Raw genomic sequence first — 18,788 nt, 5'->3', positions numbered from 1 at the left:
ACAAGACTATTCAATACCATTCATTCAGCAAATATTAACTGAGCACCTACTAATGTCTGCCTGGTACCCTTGTAGTCATCGGAGATACAGCAATAAAGAAAAGCATAAAAAATTCCAGTCCTGAAGGAGCTTTTCTAGTGGGATCACCAGTACCTGCAGGAACACTGCAACCCTCCACATCCCCCAGTCATTGCATAAGGCTAATGTGAATAGAAAAATCAAGCGTAAAATGCAAGTTTCTAACTGGACTAGATAGAACAGGTGGGTGCTGGTCATGAAGGGGAGTTTAGGGCTCTCCACAGATCTTCCCACTCTTGGGAGGGAAATAAGGAAGGAGGAGTGGTTTGAACTGGTCACATTCCAAATAGAAGTGGAAGGCGCTGATCCCAATGAGGGAGGGCCCTGGCCAGGTCTCTCCATGTCCTTTGGACTCACATCCTCCCAGGAACGTGGAGGGTGAGTGTGGTTGGACATATGCCCAGAAACAAGGGCCACCATCCTTCTTCAACTTCCCATGCCGTATCTAAAAGGGGGCTGGCAGTCTGACCTAAAGCCTGGACCAGATCATTCCAGGCCCCAGGCCAAAAGCTCTCTTATTCTCATTCTTGTCCTCTTCTGTCCTTCACCTCACATCAAGAAGCTGAGTTCTGAGACTCATTTCGGATATGGAGAAAATACAGGCTCTACGAGTTTTATTGCTTAAATTTAGCTTAGGTAAAGGAGCTTTCTGTGAGATTCAGCTTACCCCACTAGCATTCTGCAAAGATAATAATGAAGTGCTACTTTGCTTTATTCTCTGTACCTATGCTTCTCTGGGAGACCTCATATGAACCTCACTGTGCCAAAGAGGAAAATGACTTGAGCACGTATTATATACAGGCATTGTTCTAAGCACTTAACACAGACTATCCCATTTAAACTTCTCATCATTCATAGGAGGTAGTTATAATTTTACAAATAAGGCAAATGAGGCATAGAGAGGCTAAGGAATCTTGTCTAGGGTTACAAAACAAACAAAACCAATTTCAGAGACTATATTCCATAAAATACTAGTTTAATCACACTCTATATCCCACTAATGGGGAATTCATTAACTAAAGGGAGCTATATGCTCAGCCCATCCTTGAAAATTACAAAAGTACAAGCTCACATGTAACTCATAGTGTTTAAATATTCGTATTCAGAAAAAAAAGATGTTACACTACTCTTTACCTGTCTTAACGTTACTTTTTTCTCCTTTAAATATTTTGTCAGAACAATAAACACCTTACTAAAAAGAATGGGATATTGATCTTTAAATATTGCCATGCAACTGCTAAAGCAAATCACTTTGGTGAATTCAGATATACTGTACTTGGCCAGGCACAGTGGCTCATGCCTGTAATCCCTGCAGTTTGAGAGGCCGAGGCGGGCAGATCACAAGATCAAGAGATCGAGACCATCCTGGCCAACACGGTGAAACTCTGTCTCTACTAAAAATACAAAAATTAGTTGGGTGTGGTGGCATGTGCCTGTAGTCCCAGCTACTCGGGAGGCTGAGGCAGGAGAATTGCTTGAATCCAGGAGGCAGAGCTTGCAGTGAGCAGAGATCACACCACTGCACTCCAGCCTGGCGACAGAGCGAGACTCTGAGATTCCGTCTCAAAAATAAACAAACAAACAAAAAACAGATATACTGTACTTGTGTTCCAGCCACTGCGCTAACCTCCCAGCTGAGCAGTTCTTGCTGGACTCAACATACATTCAAAGTGAATTTCCACCTAGGCCTGTTCATCCCTGTGAGTGCATTACCACACTGGCATCTGTTCTCTCCCTGCACCAGGACGAGACTGCTCTCTCTCTGAGCGCCCAGACTGACCAGTCCTCACGTCACAGCTTTCCAGTCTCCTTCTCTACTAGCACTTCCTTAGCTCATGCTGTATCACCATCACCTATTACTAGTTAGTTGCCCAACCATCTTCCTGCCCGCTCTTTGGCCTCCCTCCAATGGCTTCCACCTCGCACCAGCTGCCCGAGAGTTGCTCTGGATACTGGTGTGTCACCTCGGGCCAGCAGGCACCCCACCTCTCTGACCTTGGCTTTGCTCACTTGCAGGCGGAAGTATACTTATCTGCTGAGAAAACTCAGTTCCCTGACATGTGCGCACAGTACTCAGCAGAGTGGGTACATTCGATAAAAGTGGGTCCGCTTATCATTAGTGTTTATTTTTGTTTCTTCTGTACATGCTGGAGCTGAAAACAACCTGTTCTAGAAGCCCAGGGGCTTCTTCCTTATTTAGTTCTCCTTTTCTGTCCAGAGAATGAAGACTGGAAATGCAAGAGAAAAGAGAACTTTCCATATCCATTTCTGCCCTTCCATCCACTCACGATGAAATTAATATCCTCCCATTAAGCAGTGATGTATAAGGTGGGGCAGTAGTTCTATTTTCAGTCTTTTGAGGAACCTCCTAGTGGTTGTACTAATTTACACTCCACTAACACTGCATGAGGGTTCCACTTTCTCCACATGCTCACCAGCATTCATTACTGCCGTCTTTTGATAAAAGTCATTTTAATTCAGGTAAGATAATATCTCAGTGTAGTTTTGATTTGCATTTCTGATGATCCAAGGATGTTGAGCACCTTTTCGTATACCTGTTTTGCCATTTTTATGTCTTCTTTTGGGAATTCAGATCTCTTGCCCATTTTAAAAATCAGGTTATTAGATTTTTCCCTATGGAGTTGTCTGAGCTCCTTATATATTCTCGTTATTAATCCCTTGACAGATTGGTAGTTTGCAAATATTTTGATGCATTCTGTGGGTTATCACTTCACTTTGTTGTTTCCTTTGCTGTGCAGAAGCTTTGTAACTTAATGTGATCCCATTTTTCCATTTTTGCTTTGGTTGCCTGTGCTTTTGGGGTATTACTCAAGAAATCATTGCCTAGACCAATGTCCTGGACAATTTTCCCATTGTTTTCTCTCAGCAATCCCACTGTTAGGTATATATCCAAAAGAAAAGAAATTAGTATATTGAAGAAATGTCCGCACTCCCATGTTCAATGCAGCACTATTTACAATAGCTAAGCTTTGGAATCAACTTAAGGGTCTGTCAACGGATGAATGAAGAAAATGTGGTACATATATAATGCGGTACTATTCAGCCATAAAAAAGAATGAGATCCTGTCATTTGAAACAACATGGATGGAACTGGAGGTCATTATGTTAGGTGAAATAAGCCAGGCACAGAAAGACAAACATCACAGGTTCTCACTAATTTGTGGGTGCTAAAAATTAAAACAATCGAACTCACGGAGGTAGAGGGTAGAAGGATGGTTACCAGAAGCTGGGAAGGGTAGTGGGGGGAGAGGGGAGCAGGAGGTGAAGATGGTTAATGGGTACAAAAATATAGTTATATACAATGAATAAGATCTAGTATTTGATAGCACAACAGGGTTACTAGAGCCAACAATAATTTATTGTACATTTTCTATGTCTGTATCGAAATATATAGTCAAATTTATACATCTTCTATATACTCATAAAAATTAAAAATTTGGGGAAAAAAGGTGAAGCAAGCGGTCCAGGGAATAATCAAAACTTCCAGGTGCAGGACAAAATCTACAAAGGATGGATGCAGGGGCTATTTAATTTTAATCTTGCTTCCTGGCAATGTAGCATGATAGTAAATGTAAAATAAGCATTATCTGTTAGAAATACGTTAACTGGCTGAAGGTATTCCTTTGTGATTTTAGTTATCAAAAATGCTATAATCTTCTAAAATACTAGTAAGGATAAAATGAACTGATTTTATTACGTAACAAATTAAAAATACCTTATACTTCAAAAATAATGACAATATAGAGAATTCTTCTGTATTTTATTGCACTCAACATTTAATAGAAGACATTTACATTATTTTTAGAAAATCCACTGATGTTGCACAATGGCACATATTTGTAAAGACAAGGCTCATTAATTCAGATATTTGGAATTCAAAAATATTTAAAGTTAACCACAGCATAATGAATCCTCAATGTCCAGAGTTCTACAAAAATCCAGTAAAACTTATTTTACTCAATTCATCAGTTCTATGTCACTCCTTAGTTTCCCTAAAAAAATATGGCTTTATAAAAAGTAGCATTCTATAATTCACAAAATGAAGAGCTTTATTGTAATTTAAGTATCACCTCTATATCACCGATATCACAGCTTTAGAAAATTATTGCTTTTCTTATTATCTTATTATTTCAGGTTTCATTACACATTGAGTACCCATGCAGGACTCACTACATTGCATAATAACTATGATCTATAGTGATAAAAATATAGAAATCTCTTTGATTTTAACCCTAAAAGCAGGGGGAAAAAGTCACCTTATCTTAATGTTAACAAAATCAAGAGCTACCCCTAATATATCGATCAAACCACTTCTTATGGCTTTGCTTATAATTGCTCATGGTCCTTTCAAAATGATGTGGTAGCTACCTTCTTTTCTGACAAAGGATTATTTTCAATACAGCAATTATTTCTGAGCCCAAAATAAACCACATTAAATAAAGAAGAAAATCTTCAGTGTAGAAAGAAAAAGGCTCATTGCTGTGAAATAGCAGCAGGCATCGGGCTCCGTGAGCTTTTCACACATCCTCAATCAACCCAGCTCAAGGCGTTACTGAGTTCATCTAGTAAGAGCACTGAGGGGTCTCTAGTGCTGCAGGGGAATTACTCAATTAGCCAAAGGCAGAATAATCTTTAAGTTATGCACTAGTAATTTATACAGGTTTTCTAAAATTTAAACAAATGCTGAAGAGACTATCGCTATTATATGATTAATCTGAGGTGCCAACAAAGCATTTTTGCATGATAATAGTAGGGCCATTCTTTTTCCTTGTGTCTTAACAAGGAATTTCAGCTTTCCCCTCTCATTTAAAAAAATAAATAAATGATAATTTAAAACTTTCACTGAAATATTAAATTTTTTCTAATTAATCAGCTAAAAGCTACAAAAATGTCAAAAGTGTTAATCTGAACACTTGAAGCCAATGTAGGAATTTTTGATAAGAATATCAGTGCGGGTATATACAACTCAAATCTTCACAGCTAATGCTGATGATCTCTGTCAGCGTTTTTAAGAGTGCTAACAAAAAGTACTCTTAATAGCTTTTAAATCATGTTTAACACAGTTTACACAAGTCAGTCCAACAGTTAGTGCTAATTACTAATAATATATGAAAACCCTGCCAACACAATTGCTGCTACATCACCAATATAATTATTAACCACTGTCTGAGAAACACACATAAATTCAGGTAAGACTAAAAGCTGTCTCACAAAAAGAAAAAAGAAATCCAACGGATCCACTAATGCTATCAAAAGGGACATGCAGGAATGTTAACATGACATTTTTAGAAACATGTGTTTCTAAAAAGAAAAAAAAAATACACTAAAATGCCAGTGGATTATGATTCATTCAAAACATCTTTAGTGTTCCTTCCCAAAGATCTTGATCTGCTCAGTAATTGCTTCACAAGATCTATCACAGCCATCTTTTGGAGCGTATGGTTAGGCTGGTCCTCCTGTGGTGGTAGGGGCAGTCTTTTTGAAGCTTTAAGTATCTGCAAAAATAAGGGGAAATCTAAATTAAAGGACCAACCAGACACAGACTGTGAAACTGCTTCATTTTCATTCTGCTTTTTAAAAAACACACCAACAAGGTAATTTTTTTTTTTTTTTGGTGTTTGTTTTTAAGGACAACTTGGTAACAGAATAATCAACTACCGAAATAAGCCCCTGGGGATGACTTGCAAAGCTGCTGATGAAAATCTCAGGTTCTTTAGAGCACTTGAGAATTAAAACTGAACTGAACAATCTCAACCTTTTAAGAAACACAGCATTAAATTTCTTTCTTCAATATTTTCACTCTATTAAAAAGAAACAGAAATCTAGTATGGTATTTGAAAAATAAACACAAGAAGCAGTTTCAAGGATCAACTGGACACTATAAGCTGCATTTAAAATATATTGCTTTAAAAATTAAAATAAATTTAAAACATATGGATAACATAAATGGTTGACAATAAAAGTATGTATTTTAAAAGAAGTAAAATTCATTCCTATCCAACTTTTTACAATTTTTTTCATTCTTAACTTTAGTATCTGATTTGTGTTACTATCACAGCATTGGATTTGTGTTACTATCACAGCATTGGATTTGTGTTATAATTAAACTAGAAAAGAAGGTGGTGCACAGAAAGGCCCTACAAAATCTTGATATAATTTTTAAAGCTGGATCCCCAGTATTTCCTTTCTTCCTTCCTCCTTTCCTAACAATTTCTATCTATCTATCTATCTACACATGTGCAACCAAAACTTTTTATGTAAGTGGAATCGTTTGGGAACAACTAGACATTTTGTATATACCTTTATATACCCAATATAAATGAATGCTTCTATTTCCTCAAAAAGACATTACAAAAATATTCATAGCAGCTTTCTTCATAGTCAACGATTGAGAAAAAAAAAAAAAAACTTACTGTGTCCATTAACAGTAGGATGGATTAAAAACTGTAGGAAATAGTTATGAATAAGAGCAAATGACTACACTTAACAAGGTGGATGAAACCACAGACAAGATGTAGAACAGAAACAAGCTGCAAAAACAAATGTGTGTGTTTATGGATCTTAAATTCAAGAGCAGACAAAACTAATCTACGATGATGCAGTTCACAAGAGTGGTTACCTCTGATTGGGGTATGACTGAGGTAGGAAGAGGGAGACATTTCTGGAGTGCTAAAAGCTTTACATCTTTTTATCTTGATCTGAGTAATGGGTATGAGTATATATGCATGGAAAAATTCAACATTTGAGCACTTCCACATGTATAAATTATACTCCGACAGAAAAAGTTTTTTTAAATGAGTTTTAAATTCTCTTGGCATTCAACAATTTTCTGGACTTTGATTTGAGAGGAAGATACACTTCAGAAGTACCTTGGGAAAATGGAAAGTTGTTCAAAGTATAACAATGAGTATTTATAAAAAGGCAAATAAACTAAAAGTTCTACTGCAATTTTGAACAATTCCAATAAATGTCTGAAGACCCCATTCAGAAGTGGTTATGGTGCAAATCCAACATCTCCAAAACCAGGACCATCATCTCTTCTGCTACTCTCCATTTCCTCCTGCCTTCTCTATCTCCATTAACATTCTGCCATTCATTCACAAGGACTCAAGCCAGAAATGTAGGAACCTGGACTCCTCTCCCTCTCCCATCAAATTATTTCCAGCTCCAGTTTCCATGAAATCAGGCACCTTTCCATTCATTCTACTGCAGCCAAGCTCCCACCATTTTTGGCTTAGCCTATGGTAGCTGCTTCTTACTAGTCTCTACCTCCTTGCTGGATTAACTTTTCAAATTGAGATTCAATCATGTGACTCCTCTGCTTGGATTTTTTCAGTGGCTTCTTGTCATTTTTAGGCAAAGAGCCAAACTTTTTTTTTTTTTTTTTTTTGAGACAGGGTCTCACTCTGTCACCCAGGCTAGAGTGCAGTGGTGCAATCATAGCCTACTGCAGCTTTGACCTCCTGGACTCAAGGAATCCTTCTACCTCAGCCTTCTGAGTAGCTGGGACTACAGGCACGTGACACCAAGCCTGGCTATTTTTTTTTTTTTTTTTAGAGATGGGGTCTCACTGTGTTGCCCAGGCTGGTCTCAAACTCCTGAGCTCAAGCAATCCTCCCACCTTGGTACCCCAAAGTACTGACATTACAGGCGTGAACCACTGTGCCCAGCAGAACAACACTTTTAAACATAGTATATAAGATCCTCTGAGAAGAGACACTTGCTTACATTTCCCTTGTCCTCTTTCACCCGTCTGGCATGCTATCATGGCCTTTGTGCTTTGTAAGCTCTAGCTTCCTCTGCTCTCCTCCTGCCAGCTCCTGGAGCTTTTATCAACACCTCAAAACAGCTAAAACTAGCACAAGGACATCTGGGAGGCTAACCTCATTCTCTGTCCCACCCCTCTGAAGCTGGGTGAGTTATCTCTCCTTCTGTGTGTTGCTGTGCACAGCTCTGAGAAATTAATTGTACTTATTTTACTCCACCATGTACCCACAGCACTGTGAACCAAGCCAGCACAACATTGTCAATCATGTATCTTCACTGGCCAGCACAGAGCCTATACCACAACAGTTGCTCAATATATATTTTTTGAATAGATGATCAATAACAACAATATATATATATAAAGCACTCACGGAATATTAGCTACTAAGAATATAAAGTCAATTTCCACCCTTGCCCCAGACCTCTGGTGTTGCTAGCCTAAAACTGGTTATAGGCCTTATTGATCAATGTTAAAAAATGCTGGGTAATGGGGAGGCCTGAGTGAAAGTTCTGGATGGATGCAATGGAGTGAAACCATTACCAGTGCTAGACTACTGAGCAGTGGGATAAGCTGCAAGTGGTATCTCCATTTTCAAAGAGATGAGCAGCAGAATTACCCAGAAACCATGATGCTCACGTACCTCCATTCTGAAGAACATGATTACACAAAACATAAACTAACTTTTAAAATTCTGTTCTGGCAGGGTATAACAGAAAAATAGTTAAAAGACTCAGTCATATGACCTAAAGTATTGTTTGAGAGGTAATTTTACTCCAAAGAGCTTTCACGAGTAATTCCTTCATAAGTCATTCCATTTGTGTTGTGTATATTTATGCTGTCATATTGCTACAAATATGCTGTATGATTTCAAGTAAAAATATGAGTTTAAGGAGAAAAGTGAAAACCTGCTAATGGATGAGAAATTCCAAAATCAATCTTAAAAATCTAATATCCAAAGTGATTGGCCTGTAATATCAGAAAAATCAAATCTTAAGCTTAAGCTTCCACATGATCGCCAAGAATCCACCTGCACAGCACTTATAAATTTATAAATATGCAAGAAAGAAGGCAGAATGCAAACTATTGGACAACTTACTTTTCTACTATACATCATAACTCAACCTTCAACATTCCTGAGGCCTATGTGATGAACTAATGCAGATTAAGAGAAAGATGCTGAAGAATATGTAACACATCTGATTTTACCACACCAAAACAGCTCTCAAATCTCTCAGCTGTCAGGTCTTCATTTATTTAAAATCCTTTGAAAAATGGCAGCTGACAGTGTGGGCTCTGGAGCCAGAATGCAAGGATCAATCCTATTTCTACCACTTGTCAGCTCTGTGACCTGGGGAAGGTTACTTGGCCTTGCTGTGCCTCAGTGTTCTCATCTGTAAATGGAGATAATGGCATATCTATCTCTTGGGGTCTTAGAACTATTAAAGGTCAATCCACAGAACGTGCTTAGAAGAGCACCAACATAATGCTTAATAAACATGAAATTCACTGTTCCCTACTTTAGATGGAGGCAATGGTGATAATGCCCCTTGGGATTAGCACATTGATAGCTACATTATTATGAATTTTGATAAGCTATATTAAGACTGTATAACTTAGTATTAGGATAATCAGGGAAGGTAAATCAATCATCAATTAGGTTCCAAGGGAAAAGAAAAAGTGAACTAATATCCAGCACTTTGCAGAAGTCCTCAGTTTGAGTCTTCCACTGAATAAAAGAATTTTAAAGATTGAAAAATGGCAAGGAGGTAGACCCTATAATTAGTGTTCCTGCAATCAGATGCAAAATTAGACTGTGCAAAAATACCACAAATATAGATTTATGAAGATTGCACAAGTGAATAATAAAAAAATTGTAATATGCAGTAGGACTAAGAGTAAGACTTAAGACTTATAGAAAATACGAAAACCAAGTGCAATGGTTAAAAATACAGTCACGTGTCACGTAGCAATGTTTTGGATAGATCAAATATATGATGGTGGTCCCATTTGATAATGAAAATTCTATTGTCTAGATGCATCTTAGCTTTCATAACGTCCCAGCACAACACATTACTCATGTGTGTGGTGATGCTGGTGTAAACAAATCTACTGCACTGCCAGCTGTATTAAAGCACAGCACACACAATTATGCACAATACATAATATATGACAATGATAATAAAGGACTGTTAATGGTTTTACACTCCTATACTTTTATGGTTCTTTTAGACTATATTCTTACTTGTTAAAAAAAAAGCTAACTGTAAAACAGCCTCAGGCAGGTCCTTCAGGAGGTATCCAGAAGAAGTCATTGTTATCATAGGAGATGACAACTCTATGCCTGTTATTACACATGAAGACCTTTCAGTGGGACAAGACGTGGCAGTGGAAGACAGTGATACTGATGATCCTGCAGGCCTAAGCTAACATGTCTGTGTCTTAGTTTTTTACAAAAAAGTTTAAAAAGTTAAAAAAATTGAAAATAAAAATGCTTATAAAATAAGGATATAAAAATATTTTTGTATGGCTATATGATATGTTTGTGTTTTAAACTAATTTTTATTACAAAATCATCAAAACGTTTTTAAAAATTAGGTTTACAAATTTAAAAAAATTACAGTAAACCAAGGTTAATTATTAAAGAAAACTTTTAATAAATTTAGTGTAGCCCAAGTGTACAGTGTTTATAAAATCTACAGTAGGGTACAGTAATGTCCTAGGCTTTCACATTCACTCACCACTCACTTGCTGATTCACTTAGAGCAAATTCCAGTCCTGTAAGCTCTACTCATGAAGTACCTTATACAGGTATATCTTTTTATTTAATCTTGTATACCATATTTTTACCATACTTTGTCTATGTTTAGGTATGTTTTCATACACGAATATTTACCCTTGCACTATAACTGCCTACAGTATTCAGTACAGTAATTTGCTGTACAGGTTTGTAGTCTAGAAGCAATATGCTGTACCATATAGCCTAGATATGTAGTAGGCTACTCTATGATGTTCATACGTGGACAAAATCACCTGACACATTCTCAGTCTGTATCCCTGTCATTAAGTGACACATGACTGTACTGCTGACTCTCAGCCTTACATCCTCTTCTGACAGGGTCAAACTACAACAATGCAGTGGATCATTCAAATTTTTATGATACCAAGTTACAGGTTACAACTTCTCCATGAGGTCTTTCAGAATGTAGCTTTTCTTTTTTTTTTTTTTTTTTTTGAGATGGAGTCTTGCTCTGTCGCCCAGGCTGGAGTGCAGTGGCGCAATCTCGGTTCTGTAATATCAGAAAAATCAAGCTCCGCCTCCCGGGTTCACGCCATTCTCCTGCCTCAGCCTCTCCAAGTAGCTGGGACTACAGGCGCCCGCCAACACGCCCGGCTAATTTTTTGTATTTTTAGTAGAGACGGGGTTTCACCGTGGTCTCGATCTCCTGACCTCGTGATCTGCCCGCCTCCCAAAGTGCTGGATTACAAGCGTGAGCCACCGCGCCCGGCCAGAATGTAGCTTTTCTTGATCTTGTTTGGAGGTTCCAGCAGGGGAGCACAGCTACTCATATACCCTTGACCGAAGACCGGTCCTCCTCTATCAGGGATGGTCGACCTCTTCAACTGAGCATGCAGCTTTGGGAGGGATGTGCATGGAGTGGAGAGGGAGGAAGGGGACACCTGCCTGGCCAGCCAGATCAGTTGAATCAATCCTGGCGATCAATGGGGTGACAGATGTCACAGCCAGATGGCCCTCACATCCATCACAGAGGTATATCTTGATCTACCTCTAAGATCAGGCTAATTAATTACTAAATGATAGTCATAGCCACCACTTATTGGGAGCTTATTATAGGTCGGGAATTATGCATATTAATCAAATCTTCATTTGTATGTGCCTTGGTTCTTAAAAATCTAAAAAAATCACCTTATTCCATCACCTCAGACACTTGGTGTTTCATATTTACATTCCAAATAAACTATTGGGTTGAGTCATAAAATGTTAAAAGTATAGAAATTTTTGGTCTGAAAAATATTATCTTCACAAAAATTAGATCAATATTTAAAAATATGAACTATAACTAGAAATATATTAATGTTATAGAAACAGTATTTTTAGGAATATAAAATAATTTTCTGTTAAGGCATGGAATAGTCATCAAAATGCTAATTCTGTAACTGGTCCTGCCTCTTTGATAGAAACAGGGTACTATGTGAAGCATTATTCAAAAATGAAAAGGAAACCAGCAGAAGGACATAAATATCAGCTGCCCTTGCCCTGTCCAAGTATTTTAAACACAAATACACACTGCCTGGTAGTCATCATGTAAAAGGTCAATTTCTCTCCATGGACTGCTTTTCTCATTCATATTATAATACCAACAATTCCATTCTCCTAATCAAATACTTGTTTCTGCAGATAATTATTATTAATGTACATGGCAGGACAACTATCAAAACCTAAGGCATCCCATATATAACTAAATATATTCTTTGATTATTTTATCCTTTTTTTATTATTAAAGAAAGAAAATTGAAATTTAGTATTTAATAAATTTTGGCAGGCACAATTATTTCTACCAAAATCAGTAATAGGAATGCCCATCACTGCTACAAAATTCATGTTAAAATGTAGAAAATATAAGTAAAGGTTGAACAAATAAATATGACACAAAAATAAAATGCAGAAATGAGAAGAAATACACTTGGGAAAGAGGTAGGATCTTCCAAATCCTCTCTGATAGAACATTCTTTCCCACTATGAGAACAGGAGGTTTATAAATTCACTTCTGGTTGCAGATATAGTTTATGTCATCTCTAAAATGCATTTGAAAGCACGGGCTTTGGTGGAAATGCTGTTCCCATTCTTTATATTAACTGGTGACAAGAGGGGTCAGGTGGAGGAAAGTAGGAAAAAACAGGGAAAAGTGTGTAATGCAGTGAACTAAAAGGAAACACCCTGGGGCACTGACAAGCACTGGGCAGCCTGGACTGTTACAAAGCACTAAAGATGCTCTCAGGAGAGATGGTGAATGGGGAGGAAGAGGAGTAATGTCACAATTTATACACTATTCAACTTTCATCCTAAGGCAATTCTGATTCCACATCCTCCATCAAATAGCCTGTCAATCAAAGAGGAAAACAAAAAAACTCTAACTTCCACTCTAATGGCAAAATCATATGATCATTAATGCTCCTCAAATTCTAGCTCAGCAGATATGTACTGCACTGAATCTGACGTGTATTTTCCATTACTTTGAACTGATCAAACCATAGAAAAATTTTAAATTCAGGTACAGTTAATCTCTCTCAAAATTTTTATCCTTCATAGATTCATTATAAAGCCATTGGTAATATTAACAGGATTTATAAGAATAACAAAAGAGGAAAATACAACATACAAAATGTCATACCTGGTGGTACTTCCTGTTGTTCTTCCACAGGAAAAATGCTTACTTCTAAAATAAATAATAAAGTTATAATCTGTTACATACTGCTGATCAGTGTTTAAAATATGCATTGCCAGATTTAAGTAATGATGATACTTTTCATAGACTTTGAAAAAATTCAATTGAAATTATAATAAAAACACTAGGCTTTTATACCCTCACAACAAAGAACGATCAGCTACAACTTAGCAAAATGTTGTGTATTTCTCAACGGTTCAGCACAGTAGGTTTTATAGTACCTGCCTGACTAACCTCAAACTCCACTGCCTAGCCAAGGAGCTATGTACTAAAACCTATGCTTTCACCACAATTTTGCAACAGATTTGATAAAAGAGCTGTGGAAAGACACTTAAAGTATCTTGTTTCTTCTTTAACATCAAACACTGTCCTTCATGAAGTTGTTTTAGAAAACTAATATTCCAGATAATATATTCTAAGACTAGTCAAAGATGTGGATGTGAATGTTTAATATTCTGTCTTTTTCCTTGGTTGCTTCAACCCAGTTACAATTAAGGAGATGGTAGATGTCCCCACCCAGAGATTTAAAGACATAGTGATCTGATTTGCTGTATGAAATTACATCGCATATTAGTATCTTCAAACCTAGCAACCTATTTAACGTTACCTTGACCTAGAGATAAGATTATATCAACATTCTTTTTGGTCCTTAAGAATTGTTAACAATCTTTGGCCAAAAGAAATATTTTTTTAACAGCATTTTCTAAAACACAAAACATTTATGAAGCTATTTTAATAATTTTTCTTCTTGCATTAATTTGCTTCTAATTATAAAAATGATACATGCTCAAAACAGAATATTTGGAAATATTTCACATAAAAGTAATTGAAAACGGCAACGAAAATCACACCCGTTCCCACTAACCACTGTTAGTGTCTGGCAATATTTTCTTCTTATAACAGCAGTAAAGTGACTATTGAATAGCTATGTTGTGACTGGCTTTTAATAGGTTTGCCTGTTTATTTTGTTCTTAATTATTTGGAGACATATTAACACTTTATCAACTTTGCCAATATTTTTCTCAGAATTTCTTTTACTTTTGTTATTCTAGGGTCAAAATATTATACATCATAAAGTATTAGTTGCTGCTTTCGTTATTTCCATCACTGATGTTATACTAAGAAAGCCTTATTATTGCAAGTTAAATTTTCATCTAAATTTATTACAAAAAATATACATTCAACAAACTTATATGAAATTTCTTCTGGTATATGATGTAATAACATGATTTCTAAAAGGTAAACAGTGAATTAATTCTATCAGCACAATCTGGGTTACATCTGGGTTACATATTTTATAGCCTACTTTTCCTTATTCCAGGTCTTTTTGAACCCACTTCCTTCTGCATGGCTTTCTCTTCCCCTCATTTACTCATATGGCTTTTGGTAAGATCACTCACAATCTCTATGTGGCCAAATGCAACTGATACTTCTCAGTCCTGAAATTCCTGGGCCACTCAACAACAACATGCAACATATTCCCATTTTCCCTTCTCTACTTCTCTTCTCCACTGGCTTTCCTCCTCACACAATGGCTGTTCACCTTCCACCCAGCCTCACAATATTGGATTCTTAGAGCTCAGTTCTGGGCATGCCTCTCTATCGTCTCTCCATTTGCTTCCAAAATGATCACATCAGTTTCCAGGGATTTAATACCATCTCCACGACAATGGCTCCCAAATGTTTATATTCATCTTAAAACTCACCCAACTAGCTCAGGTTGGCATATCCAACCCCCCACTTGATACTTTCACTTGGATAGCTCACATAACTCCCAGGGTTAAAATGTCTGATCTGGGGCCTTTTATTTTCTCCCCTAAACCAGTTTCTTCTATAAGGTTGGTGCAAAAGTAATTGTGGGTTTTGCTATTACTTTTGCACCAACCTAATACATTCTATTAATAGTTTTCTTCTCTATAAATGGCCCCATCATCTAATAGTTACTGAAACCAAAACAAAGCCCCCTTTATTCCTCATCTTTGCTTCACAACCATCAGGAAGGTCAATTAATTTTAATTCTAAAACATATCTCAAGTTCAACACTTTCCCCTCCATTCCCACTGCCATGATCTTATTTTAGGCTACCACGATCACTTCCCTGGATTAGTACACAATATTTTCCTAACAGGGTGTTTTGCTCTGCTTCCATTCTTGCTCCATTCAATCTAGTGAAAGTAATTCACTTTCACATCTAAAACAGAAATCAGATTATGCTATATCTTGTTTAAGAATTTTCGTAATTCACACCGTGCCTAGAATATAATCCAAAAAGCCTTAGTAGGCCTTGCAAGGCCCTGACTGATCTGTACCTATCTCTTTATTGCTTAAGCCAGTTTGAGTTTCATTTTCCATTATCTGCAACTGAAAGTAACTTTACTGAGACAGATGGAGAATAACAGAAGGGTTTAAACACAGGGCTGATACAATGAGAGCTATACTTTTGGACAGATCATCCTAACAGCATGTGAAAGATGGATTTGAAGGGGACAAGAACAGAGTCAAGATGTCTAGCTAGCAGACTACTGCTATTATCTAGGAAGATGAGAAAGGGCTAAGCCAGACAAGGGGCTGTACAAGAGCTATGGAGAAAAAAATGGATTTGAGAAATGTTTAGGGAGTCTATTAACAGGTCTTGGGATTAGTTATAGAGACAGAGGGAGAGAGGACTCAAAAACGAGTTCCATGTTTCTGGTCTGGGAATCCAAGCATATATTGATACAAATGGCCAAGACAAGAGGAGACAGGGAAAATGAGGTTGGTTGCTGCGAGAGATGAGCTCCCCTCACTGTCCACTCAGGCACTACAGGAGCGCAGCACAGAAGCTGCAGGATGGGCGGCAGGTGCATAGCCGGGTGCCTCACTGCCCAGGACAGGAAACTCCCTTAGCAGCCTCTGCTACGTCCTCTATCGACATATCAAAATACTGAAAAGTCTTAGGAAAAAACTACTTCTAAACCAAGAAAGGTAGGATGAAATTGTGTAGTTCTTTTCTATAAACAGTATGTGGGGTAGGTTGGAGAAAGTTCTGCCCAGAGACTATGGGTTTCTATCTTCTGATTCTCACCAAATAAACATACAGACTCAGTAATATTCTTCAGAACATTAATATCCCTCACAGAGAACTGAGTAACACAAGGTGGGAAAAAATCCCAACTCAATCCAGCCTTGCCACACAGAGATGGATCCTACCTTTACACAAGGGCCCACAGTGCCTGTACAGAGGTCTCTTGCCGCAGCTAAGCGGACACAGAGAGCAATTTTAGCCTCCCCCATTCCCTTATACCTATCTCCCCCCATTTCAGTCAACTGCACCATTCCATTTTCCATTCTGCCTAACCAAGCTCAAAAGCAGTAACATTTAACTGAAAGGTTAACAATTAGCTACTCCTAAATAAATTTTAAGAGTAATTGGCCGGGCGCGGTGGCTCACGCTTGTTATCCCAGCACTTTGGGAGGCCGAGGCGGGCAGATCACGAGGTCAGGAATCGAGACCACGGTGAAACCCCGTCTCTACTAAAGATACAAAAAATTAGCCAGGCGTTGTGGCGGGCGCCTGTAGTCCCAGCTACTCGGAGAGGCTGAGGCAGGAGAATGGCGTGAACCCGGGAGGCGGAGCTTGCAGTGAGCCGAAATTGCGCCACTGTACTCCAGCCTGGGCGACAGAGCGAGACTCCGTCTCAAAAAAACAAAACAAAACAAAAAAGAGTAATTGTAAGAGCAAAATTCTCCCTGTTACATGCTCCCCCTGGCAACTTATGGTTGTTAAAGCAGACACCCCTATTCCCTCACACCTTCACACCCCCACACAGAGTCACCCACAGATCCTAGTCCTGGGTCGAATATCTCCTTGGTCACTTACAGCTATGAAACCTAGGGCTAGCCAGTCACCTGACCTCACTCCAGCTTCAGGTCTTCATTTGCAAAATAAGTACAAAGATCTCTGCGCTCCCTGTTTCTCAGTGTCTACTACGAGGAGCAACTGAAATAATATATGTGAAACAACTCTGTAAACTGCTAACTAAGAACTATATTTAAATCTAAGTTCTTTTTTTAGATTTTTTTAAAATTTTATTTTTATTTTATTATTATTATACTTTAAGTTTTAGGGTACATGTGCACAATGTGCAGGTTTGTTACATATGTATCCATGTGCCATGTTGGTGTGCTGCACCCATTAACTCGTCATTTAGCATTAGGTATATCTCCTAATGCTATCCCTCCCCCCCTCCCCACCCCACAACTGTCCCCAGAAATCTAAGTTCTATTGAAGTGCCACTGTTTAATACATGCAATTATTTTTGTTTTTCAGAAACCATCCCTTCAGTTCTCCGACACCAGAAAAAAAAAAAAAAAATTGTTTTGTTTTCCCAGGTGAGTCACGACATAAAGCCCCATCTTTCAACCCGTCTCTGCCCATAGCTATGCCCTTATCACCAGATCACCCCTCAGGGGTGGTAACCTGCTGCTACTCAGGGTAGCCCTCCACGCCCTCATCAATTGTTTGCTGTTACAGTAGCCTATTTTTATCACTATCATTGTACTTCTCATCAGCTTCATTCCTTTATTTATTATCTGTTTGGCCACTGGAATGCCAGCCCCAGTGAAAAGAGGACTCTCTCTTTTCTTCGCTCTTGTACTCCTAGCTCCTAAGCACTGTATAGGCAGCAAGTAGGAAATAGTCAATAAATAATTGAATAAACAAACATAATTCTCATACGGAAGGTAAAACCACTTCTGTAAATTTAACTTACCTTCTACAATTACCTGTGAATCTTCTACAGGATTATCCTCAGGGGGAGCAGTTACTTCTAAAATAAATAATAAAATCAGAATCCATTAAATGTTGCTGACCAGCGACACATCTTACATTCACTCGCCTTCACTCAGATTCCTAAATTAACTTGCGTCCACTCAGATTGCTAAATTTGACTCTTTTTAAACTGGGTCTTCTGGAGAGTATTTATACTAGAATATTAACTTTAATTTTGATACTCAATTATTTTCTTACTGACTTGAAAACGTCTTGCATTTTTTCTACACTGATTCTTTGTTCCACAAGTAAAAGTTTTAACAAAATACAGGGAAAGCTGACCTGCAGAAAACATCCGCTTACAGAAAAAACTTACCTGTGATTTCTATCCCTTCATTTTCTGGAGGTTCATATACTGCTGAAAAAAAAAAAAAAAAAAGAAACAAAATCCCGTAACTTTCATTGTAACACAAAAACTGACAACATGCTTCAAGGGCGGAGACAATGCCTTATGCATCTTTGAACCTGCAAGGTTCAGCCACTCAGAAACAGCCGACTAGAGAGTAGGGTGAAGAGTTTGGTCTAGGGTAAAACAGGCCTGGATTCTAATTCCAGGGCAGCCACTTACTACCTCTTTAAAATTTTCTTCATGTCTGTGCTGGAGGTTTTGAATTAGCCAAAGCTGTACCCTGGGAATCAACTGAAT

The 18,788-nt window shown here is 37.9% G+C and overlaps 1 protein-coding gene across 49 annotated transcripts in view; it reads right to left on the bottom strand.

Moving 5' to 3' along the window:
• Window positions 1–18,788, bottom strand: part of ASPH (aspartate beta-hydroxylase) — a 222,749-nt gene that overhangs the window by 118,295 nt on the left and 85,666 nt on the right. For 14 of the 49 annotated variants that reach the window (XM_055286297.2, XM_055286260.2, XM_055286263.2 and 11 more), the window contains 3 exons: window positions 18,459–18,500; window positions 18,084–18,140; window positions 13,279–13,323 (listed from right to left, as the gene is read on the bottom strand). The exons of 3 other annotated variants lie outside the window; for them this stretch is intronic. In XM_055286297.2, the coding sequence (XP_055142272.1) occupies window positions 13,279–13,323; window positions 18,084–18,140; window positions 18,459–18,500 (144 nt within the window). Of the gene's footprint in view, window positions 1–3,842; window positions 5,595–13,278; window positions 13,324–18,083; window positions 18,141–18,458; window positions 18,501–18,788 lie in introns of those variants that run through there. 32 more of the 49 variants (XM_055286256.2, XM_063643279.1, XM_055286300.2 and 29 more) reach the window with 9 other exon arrangements.

The sequence above is a fragment of the Symphalangus syndactylus genome, chromosome 7 (genome assembly GCF_028878055.3).
Source record: "Symphalangus syndactylus isolate Jambi chromosome 7, NHGRI_mSymSyn1-v2.1_pri, whole genome shotgun sequence".
Classification (NCBI taxonomy): Eukaryota; Metazoa; Chordata; class Mammalia; order Primates; family Hylobatidae; genus Symphalangus; species Symphalangus syndactylus.
The sequence above is the reverse complement of the archived record's forward strand: the minus strand, read 5'-3'. Positions and strand labels throughout refer to the sequence as shown.